This window comes from Dipodomys ordii, unplaced genomic scaffold (assembly GCF_000151885.1).
Source record: "Dipodomys ordii isolate 6190 unplaced genomic scaffold, Dord_2.0 Scaffold104, whole genome shotgun sequence".
NCBI lineage: Eukaryota > Metazoa > Chordata > Mammalia > Rodentia > Heteromyidae > Dipodomys > Dipodomys ordii.
Window position 1 is genome coordinate 5,644,181 of NW_012267320.1, and position 10,700 is coordinate 5,654,880.

Genomic DNA, 10,700 nt, shown 5'->3' on the forward strand with positions numbered 1-10,700 from the left:
CCTTTCTGAAAAATAAACAAAAACTCTGTGGGCATCAACAAGTGGTAGAGCACTTGTTTGAGGCTGAGTTTTTAACCCTAATATAGGGTCATAAGAGAAAAAGCAAACCCACGATATATTGTAAAATAATGTGGTTGTCAACATAATACTCCATTGGTAAGGATGAAAATTTGTCCACCTACTAGGGAAATCAGTATAAAGCTTCCATAAAAAACAGAAAATAGAACCACTGCAAGTTATCATATCCTAGATATACCTGCATATACCTATATTTACCATGACACTATTCACAAATAGCTCAGTTGGGGAAGCAGCCTACATGCAATGAACAGATGAATGCATAAAGAAAAGTTGAGGTATCTGCACAATAGGGTTCTGCACATCTATTACAAGAAGGCAATTCATCTACTTTTCTGGAAGATTGGTAGAAGGGAAGACCGTGTTTAATGTAATAAGATATTCTGACTCAAAGAAGTACCATACGAGGAAAAATAATCTTGGGAATGAAAATAAAGGGAAGACAACTAAGAAGGTTGAATGGGAAAGGAAAGAAAGGAGGCTGAGAAGAGGTGATGGAGGACATAGATATATTTGAAAGCATTATGTTCACTATTGCAATATACTTTGTAAAGTTCATGTGTTTGTAAGTAAATCTCACCTTATAGATTGAGGACTAGCGTATTTTAAAAGGATATGAAAGCTGAAAACCTTCCCATTTGGCATATTCCTTTGATTTAATTTACAAGTTAAGCATCCCCAACCCAAGGGGAGAAAAACAGAGATGAAGAAACACTTAATTGTAAAACACCCTATTACAGGTGATGAATAGAATTCTATAAAGTATTCTATTAGGGGTCTGGTATGTCCAGACTTTGAAGATCCATCCATTCCCCCTCATTAACTGATGACATAAGTTTAAAGGGCCACCTTAACTTGACAGCTAAGCACATTCAATAGTCTAATGAACGCAAAAGCTTCTCCTTGTGTCAGGGGACAATGAACTAATGAGAAGGGTTAAGTAACCTTGAGTAAAGAAAAATGACACAAGTGGAGAGCATGTGTGTGATGTATCACAGGCTCTGCTCAGGGTATATAAGCCTTTCTGTACACACGGTGACATTCATACTCAGGATCTTTCCTTACAAGTCAGATTCACCTCTCCTGACACCATGAGCTACTATGGCAGCTACTACGGAGGCCTGGGCTACGGCTCTGGAGGCTTCGGAGGCCTGGGCTGTGGCTATGGCTGTGGATGCAGCAGCTTCGGCAGGCTGGGCTGGGGCTCTGGCTGTGGAGGCTACGGCTGGGGCTCTGGCTTTGGAAGTGGCTATGGCTGTGGCTCTGTTTATGGAGGCTATGGCTGTGGCTCTGGTTTTGGAAACTACGGTTGTGGCTACCACCGCCCTTCATGCTGTGGGAGATATGGATATGGATTCTCCAGCATCTACTGAAATCCTACCCGGAAGAACCAATGTGTTAGGCCACAATGAACTTACCCATCACTCTGAGCAAGCCTAAAACATTTTAGGAGACGAAGATTTTAAGACCAGGGGTGTAGCTCAAGTGGTAGGTCACTTGCCTAGCATGTGCAAGACATGAAATTCGATGTCCAGTACCATAAAGGCTGAAATGTAATAAAAGTCTAAGTGTTTATCATTTACGACTGTCTGTGTTGTGTATATTGCTGTTATTGATTGCTACTTCGATTAGTGTATTTTCTCTTTAGTTTTCTTTGCATTAAATTACCCTACTACCTTAAACTAAACCATATGACATTCGTTTATAGAAATGCAGCTCTGATATAGGTTTTGTATTTTCTCTCTTGCACTTTCAAATAAGTAATTTCCAAATAATATTTGAGGAGTACTCAACTTGCCACCATCAACATCTCTTTATATTTGACATTTTAGAGGTGGAAGAATCTTGAGGCCATTTAATATATACATAGTGGAATTTGAAAAAAAAACAGCAACAAAAAAACTAACACTGCTAAATTCAAATGGCATTAACATATTAAGATTAATCAGGAAGACCCAAACTTGCCTATTGAGTATAAGATTTAATGTGTTCAGTCGACAAGGGAGCTCTCTCTTTGTGTAGGCATTATTAGAGTAGATTGCTCTACACTGACTGCATTAGTCACAGCCCAGTAGCTCCATTGGAGGACCATGCAACTTAATCTGCCACATCTAAGAACACCCATTCCACTTTCTGAATAGTTAATTGCATTTTTCCCATTATGAAGGAAGGTTTCCTGTGCTGATAAATTAGAATCATAATCAACATAATTTCTTGTAGAAAATATTTCATATTCTTAGTTCAGTACAGTATTGTCATACTATTTAGACCTTGAATTTGTTGCTTTTGTGAAACTGCAAGATTTAGAAGAAAAACACTTGACTATCCTTAATTACAAGGAGCATAACAACAAGATTGTAAAGCCCCAATGGGTCCATAATGGGCAAATTTAAATCAGGAGAGTATGACATATTGGGATCAATTTGATTTATTTATGGTTTTATGTCTTTGACCTGAAATGAGAATACAATGCACTAATTTTGCCTGATATGTGGACTTACTGCAATTTTGACCAATCATGATCAAATAAAAGCCAATGCTACTAATGGTGACATATCTTTGGCAGAAGTTAGGCGATTTTGTGAGAGAAATATGGAGCATTTGCAGTACGCTCTAAACTCTACATCTTGAGCAGTTGCAGATTTTCCCCAAGGGTTTTCTTTAGAACAATGAACTTCATATATACTCCAAGGGTTTACTGGATTCAAATAACCAAGTGCTGATTTAATTTCCTTAATCATTTACAATAGAAAAAATTCTGATGAAAAAATCATTAAAACACAGATAAAAATCACTAAACATGACACAAAAAGATGACATTATTATAGACTTTATTGTAGGTTCTTGTTACTTCATTACATTATAGTCTACTCATATAGAGACAATATAATTTGGAGGAAAAAAAACTAAGTTCAGACTGTGTTAAGACACGTGTATTTAATTAAACAACTGTAATAAAAATTTGTAAAGAGCTGCTAATCAATAGTAAAATATTAAAAGCCTAATTAAAAGTAAATGAAATACTTGAAAAGGCATGCACAGAAGAGGTTCTAAGGCATCCACACAGGGGATCGATAATATATCTATAATTCATGAAATATAATTCATGGAATGATATGAAAGAAGAAACCCATGTTGTTTATCAGGGACTACAAGCATCTCTGTCAAGATATTACTACAGACAGTCCTGATTTTGTCTTGAACAGTAAATGAAGTTTACCTCCCTTGACACTGAGCTACTAGGGCAGCTACTACAGAGGTGCAGGCTGTGGTTAAGGCTGTGTCTGGCAGCTTCTGTAGTCTGGTCATGCGCTCTGGATGTGGAGGTTACCGGTGTGGCTGTGGCTATGGAGGCCATGAAGCTGCTGCCTCCGTCCTCCACACTGAGGGGAATATGGCTGCTATAGGTTCTACTAAGCAATATCTGCATTTAAAAGGGAACTTTTGCAAAGCTGATTTCATTTGTTGGACATCTAAAGTCATTCTGGGTTGATTTGTACTAAGGAATTTGACACCTCAGAAATCTGGCTGACATTTTCAATTGATACCCTTTGTCTACATAGCCTAGAATCTTCTTCAACTCGGCTGGGAATTAGATAACTCTGTTCATCTTCCAATACTCCATTCTAAATTGCGGGTTTGAGAATTCTAAATGAAAGGGCTGAGAATTATGTCCAGGGTTCATAAAGTCAACTGATTTTATGGGAATGTGACAAAAAGATTTCATCACTATTTTTATAATATTTTAGTATTATGATACAGAGAATTGAAAATTTCAATTTCACTTTCATGTTTATCTATATTTTACTCTATCTATCTATCTATCTATCTATACTTCACAGACAGGCTGTCTGTCACTGGAGCCATACCTCCAGCTAACCTGGGCTGTGTTCTTCCGATTTGTATTTCCTTGAAATACTAGGTGGGGTGCAGTGATGTAAGTGTTTTATGTACTTAAAATGAAAAAAAGAATATTAACATCCATTAAACTTGTAAAAAGAAAAGGGTCAGGGATAGGGAAAAGTATTAGAGGTGGTAAATTTGATCAGAACATATTATATACATGTATGAAAATATCGCAATAAAACCCCTTTCTACAACATACATATATATTACAACAAAGAAAACATTTTCAATGTTTGGAAACCGTATCTTTGCCTTCTAAACACAGGCTGTCACTTTGGCCAATGGAAGACTTTGTTGTCATTGTTTTACAATATTAACACAGTCCCTTAGCTTCACAATCCATTCATTGCCTTTTTGGAGATATTTATGAAAAGGGCGATGACAATTGGCCATGTCTTTGAGTTTGCTGACTTAAGTGGAAAACAATTTCACAAGATACATACATACATACAAATATATATATATATATACACCTGTGTATGTATATATATATACATATAAATATATATATATATATACATCTGTGTATGTATATATATACATACATATATATATCCAGTTTCCAGGAGTAATCAATATCTGAATGACTGACTTTCCTGGAGAATGAATAAATACATTTTGGATGATTTGATTTATATATTTCATATCATTATTTCATAATTTATCCTTGATATGTAGATATGTGTGTAAGCATATCACAGTGAGGTATATATATTAATATAGGAAGACAAGTGATAGATACATAGATGGTGGGTAGATATATCATTGTTTGCCACTATGAAAACACAAACACAAATTGCATCATACTTCATTTTTGGCTTCTTTTAATTTGCAAAATGCATATTTCTTGAGTATGCATCTAAAGAATGTATCATTTCACACAAAATAGCAGATTTACATAAACATTCATGACATTCCTAACCTTGATAGATATATTTATCACTACATGATTTTAAAATGACTCACTGATAGAAATTTCACCAAAAATTTCATTATTTGGAATGAAAAGTAATGATAAAAATAAGTAAAGGTAGAATGAATTTTGATAAAGAAGGAAAGGGATTTTATAGCCAAAGCAAATATTGGGTTAATTATGCCTTCAGAACATAGAAGTCACTTTAAGTACATATTCTAATTTGGAGACTTACTACAAGGTATAAGAAATATGTGAAAATCACTTGTTTAATTCATCCAACATACATTTATTTCCTTTGCACAACCCATGAACACATCTAGCTGAAAGAACCTATTACCAAGAATTCCATTTATAAAGGCTTAAAAAGATAAAGCAAACAAATCAGCAGAAATGCTTTCAAGAACATGTTTAAAGTCGTGTGAAATAAAATACCAATTAAAGATCCAAGGCTAAAATATGTCCAGAGTCCATTGGGGCTTAATTATGATCTGATCTCCTGTTTCTGAAGTGAGCTGAGAAATCTGAGAAGACCTGTCACCACACCACCATCTTTGTTTCCTCTCTCAGTTCTTTCCACACTGAGATTCATATTTAGATATTTTTAAGGCATCAAGGTTTTAAAAGTAGCCCAGGATCCCAAGAGTATAGAACTATGGCTTAAATTTCTGAGAACATAATAAGTAGGTAAAAATTAATTGATTAGAGGAAATAGGTGGGTAATGTACATAGAATTTGAAAATATAAGAACAAAAGTACTCTGATCAAATTGGATACATGAATAGAGAGACACATATTTTATTGGGCCAACAACTGCATAAGAAAAAGCGACCTAGATGGTGGTAAAATGAATTGGAAATGAATGAGTAGTAAGAGAGGTTTGATACAAAGAAAAGGATATGCGAATCATGAAGCATTGTAGAAAAAGGAAGAAAAGTCAGAAGTCACCCGTGCAAAGCAAACAGCTGGGGTCTGCTGAGCTGTGCAGAAGACTGCTGAAAGACAAGAATGGTATAAGTGGAATATTTTTTAAAAAATGATTCAGACTGTTTATAAACACACGTTTGTTCTATTGGGCAGTTCAAAATTTCTATTCTGTATACTAAAGAGGTATTTGCATGAGGATGGGTAAAATTAAAACAGTTTTCTATTATGTCTATGACTGCTTTCCATTACTTTCTGTAGATTGGTGATAGTAAACTTTATTAAAATGCTTCCTTTTGGGTAAGGGCACATCCATGATATATTAAGCTGAGAAATAATTATTTAATGGAATGCATAGAAATGAGAAAACCACAACTATATGAATGATGCATTATGAGTGGCAGTGAAGAATTCTGTTCAGGGAATTTTAGTTTTGTATCTTTGAAGAAATGTGTCTTGTCTAATAAAAAAAGGAATGCAAGGAATTCAAGGGCATTCTAACAAGGCAGTGAAGCAAGTTCAAAAGTTTTAATGAGTTGAGTGCCTCACTTCGTGTTAGCAAACAGATTCATGAGTTGCTTCAGGTATATTCATAATTTGGAATGATAGAAAAAAATGGCCACAGGCTGATCACCTGCTCTGCTCAGGGTATATAAGCCCCCTGGACACACTCTGACAATCATACTCAGGATTACCTTGAACAGCAAGCTAAACCCAACTCCACTGACAAACATGAGCTATTACGGCAGCTACTATGGAGGCCTGGGCTACGGCTACGGAGGCTTCGGAGGCCTGGGCTGTGGCTATGGCTGCGGATGCCGCGGCTATAGCAGACTAGGCTGGGGCTCTGGCTATGGAGGCTACGGCTATGGCTCTGGATTTGGGGGCTATGGCTGTGGCTGCTGCCGTCCTTCATGCTATGGGGGTTATGGATTCTCCAGCTTCTACTGAAATGCTACTGTGGTTTCTTCATATCAGTGATATGGAATTTCTTTTCTTCAGTTAAGGAGATGAAATTCCTCACAACCTATCAACCATGCGAATCTGCTCTGCCAGCTTTGGGACCATAAACTAGTTTCTGCCTAATTCCTAATAAATAAACTAGTATGAAATTGAAAACATGGCTCTTTTTGGTTCATAATTATTCAATTATGTATATACATATACATGTACATTCCTAATCAAGCTTAGTAATATGATGCCTACAAGTTTACAGATGCAAGGGGTGTATAAATGAATTAGAATATAGAGAGTATTTCAAACAGTATATAATGAGATTGAAATGGTAATTATTCAGAATTGATCAGTGCATGTTATATGCACATCTTGAAATATATGGTCATAAAATATGATATATGAAATAACATGTTTATTACATATTTTTATGAAAAAGTTACACATAATATAGACAAATGTTTTCTTACCTGAAAATACATTTAGTGTTTAAAATCATTAAATATATCATTGGGATCTTATATCATGTTTACTTATAGACACAGGCTTATGTATAAAAACCAAAACAATATCTATCTTTGATTATAGTCACATGCTCTACAGACCTGCACAGGAAGAATGTGAAATACTTAGCTATACAATCTACCCACAATTCTAAATGATTCTTTAAAAACAGGAACGTTTATCTTAGCAATATTTTTCTGACATGGTGAATAAAATGCAACAAGTAGTATTAGAACAGCCCAGAAATTATAGAGCAAAGCAAGAGTTGGGCAAATGCTACTCTCATGCCAGAAATCTTGTTGCAACAACCCTCCCTGACTTAAACACTACCCAGAATGCTCAGTGTGTTGCATAAGTTATGCTGCAAATAGCCCTAACTTTAATACAAATTAAAGTCATAGCCATCATTGGGAAAAATGCCAGCTGGAAGCTTGGCTTTATTTGACACTAGGTCAAAGTAGTGAATATGGCCCCTGGAAATAAAGAACATGCCTATTTCCATTGATGAATAAACTATTAGGGGATTAAATTTGTATCAAAAAATTTTCCTCATAAATCCCATAAAGAAACAGCAATATGATTGCTCCTATAAAATAAATAAATTTTATGAGTCCCAAGTTTCAAGAAATGGGTGCGTCTGGTTGAGGTTCAGCCATGAGATCAACACTGAACATCGCCACCTCTTGTAAACTGAGCTGGATGGCATTGTTAGGTAGCAGTCTAACTTGTCCTGGAGAATATCTCCTTATCCCCTACCTTATTTTTTTGTATTGTTGTCTGATAATTAGAGAGTTTACTAAGCTCTTCTGATTTCTTCATATCTTTTTTAAAAAATCCAGATGGTTTTTAAGTGATGAAATAAGTTTTAAACATGAAACATGTATCTATAAGAGATCTAATTCATTACAAACACAAAATAGTTAAGGTGGAGACACTGGTAGATGTTTTATGTTGATTCAGAAGATCAAAATAGAGTGACACAGTGTTTATCTGAGTGAATCAGTGGAAGACAAAATTCCTATCATCTGCTTCACTTGGACACAGAAAAGAAATGGTGGGAGGAGGAAAAAGAGGGAATTTGATGATATTTGAAGTAAGGTTTGTAAAATGTACAAGGTCCATGGACTAAGGACAAAAAGTAGAGAGAGAACCCCAAAGCTGCCAATTACTCTGAAGAAAGGACAATGGATTGGTAAAGAGAATTCTTGCAGGACTTACAAAGCAGGGTTTTTATTACTCTAACTTGTCTCTTTACTTGAGCCACATTGTGAGCATAAACAAATCGTTCACATGCTTGTGTATAATGTCAAAGTTACATATGACAATTGTGCATGATCAAAGTTTAAAGACTAGAAGTCACGTGACCGTTGCTCTTTGCTGTTACATGTAGCCAGTGAGTCAAATCTACGATTCTAAATATGTGGAGAAATGGATATATTTAGGGATCTTGCTTTTGGCTTTAGGAATCTTGGATACTTAAAAGCTTTGTATGATCAGTTATTACAAATCATTATCAACATGACTGAAACTATATTTAATGATATAATCAAGAAGGTAATCAGAATGTGGTTATGTAGCCAGTAATAAAGTCCTATTAGGGTTCACTATGTTCATTCTTGCAATTCCTTCAAATAAAACTAAAGCAATAAGCTGCTGGACGATCTAACTAGGTCGCCAAACAAGCTCACACATTCTTATCAAATGTTCCATGTCTTTTTCTTTAAGTAACAACAAACTCATGAGTTGTCTCATGCGAGTACAATCCTTGGAATGGCATTAAAAGGAGGGTCATGTGATTTTTACCACCTGCTCTGACTAGCATATATAAGCTTTGCTGTAAAGTTTGCTGACACTCACATTCAGAATCCCACCTTGCACAGCAAACTAACCACACTGACACCATGAGCTACTACGGCAGCTACTACGGAGGCCTGGGCTACGGCTACGGAGGCTTCGGAGGCCTGGGCTGTGGCTATGGCTGCGGATGCAGCAGCCTGGGCAAGCTGGGCTGGGGCTCTGGCTATGGCGGCTACGGCTGGGGCTCTGGCTACGGCTCTGGCTTTGGAAGCTACGGGTATGGATGCTACCGTCCATGCTGTGGAAGATACCGATTCTCCAGCTTCTATTAAATGAATGCTTGAATCTGGAAACAGAGAGACCGCTTTCAGTAGTGGGTCTTATCCTTTGCTCTTTTTCCAGAACCATCCGTCTGATTTTCTCTATCATCTATCCATCTTTGAGTTGTTTTTTATGAATATTTGCTGTCTCTTAACCTCCGTGTCCATCATCCAAATGAATAATTCATATGTATAATCCAATTTGCCTCCTCGTTTTTTTCTAACCACTATTACTGATAATCCTTGTAGCCAGGTCTGTGAGAAAACTTTTGTTTTGCTTTTGTCTGATAAGTGAAATATTTAAATATAAATATTTTGGCTTGTTGGAATGTTCTTAATTTTTATTATTTCTGTGTCACCTTTTGCAACTAATTTGCAAAGATTTCCTTATGAAGCAGTGCTGTCTGTGGCTCTAGGAAATGTTTCGAGTTCATTTCATTGCACAACATTGAGAAGATATTTAGACATACATGAGAATAAATTAATATGTCTGAGTTCCATTTATGTGTCATTCCTCTTAAATGCCCTCGTGTGGTTTTGCAGTTGCTAAGGAGACTATGACTGTGAGGTTCTACGAGGTAAAAGAGCATCCACCTGCACATCCTCATGCTACCCCTGCTCCAGTCAGCCATGACTTTTATTTTTTGACTGTCTTTGTTTTGAGGGAATGGAGATTTGAAAGCCTAATTGATTGACTTTGCAGGAACTCGAGTCTATGACTGACATCTAGTAGGGGCCATGATCACTTATAACACTGCTCATCCACTCGCCCTCGCCCTCACCATGAAGAAGGGACACTAGTAATCACGGTATTCTAAGACACAAAGATGATCCAAACCAGGGAACAAGAAGTCAGACCCAGCTGGCTGGGCACTGGGGGCACACGCCTCTGATCCTAGCTGAGATCTGAGGAGCACAGTGAGATGGCAGCCTGGGTAGGAAAGCCTGTGAGAGTCTTGTCTCCAATTAACCACCAGAAAACCAGACATGGCACTAGGGCTCAAAGTAGTTGAGCACTAGCCTTGAGTGGAAAAGATTAGATATAACTCCAAGGGCCTGAGCCCCATGAGCGATTTAAAAAAAAAAGGGCAGAAAGGAAGAAAACAAGAATGAGAGATAGAAAGGAAGAAAGAGAGAGACAGAGGAGACAGAGAGACAGAATGAGAAAGAAAGAAAGAAACAGAAAGAAAGAAAGGAAAGAAGGAAGGAAGGAAGGAGGGAGGGAAGGAGGGAAGGAGAGAAGGAGGGAGGGAGAGAAGGAGGGAGGGAAGAAGGAAGGAAGGAAGGAAGGAAGGAAGGAAGGA

At 36.8% G+C, this 10,700-nt stretch overlaps 1 protein-coding gene across 1 annotated transcript; it reads left to right on the forward strand.

The window, feature by feature from the left end:
* The first annotated feature begins 6,553 nt into the window (after window positions 1-6,553).
* LOC105994035 (keratin-associated protein 19-5-like) lies at window positions 6,554-6,772 on the forward strand. The gene has a single exon (XM_013027443.1). The coding sequence runs from the start codon at window positions 6,554-6,556 to the stop codon at window positions 6,770-6,772; it is 219 nt and encodes a 72-aa protein (XP_012882897.1).
* The last annotated feature ends 3,928 nt before the right edge of the window (window positions 6,773-10,700 follow it).

What these genes read in the sequence shown, in the direction of transcription:
- LOC105994035 (XM_013027443.1), top strand. Translation starts at nt 6,554, where the DNA reads ATGAGCTATTACGGCAGCTACTATGGAGGCCTGGGCTACGGCTACGGA.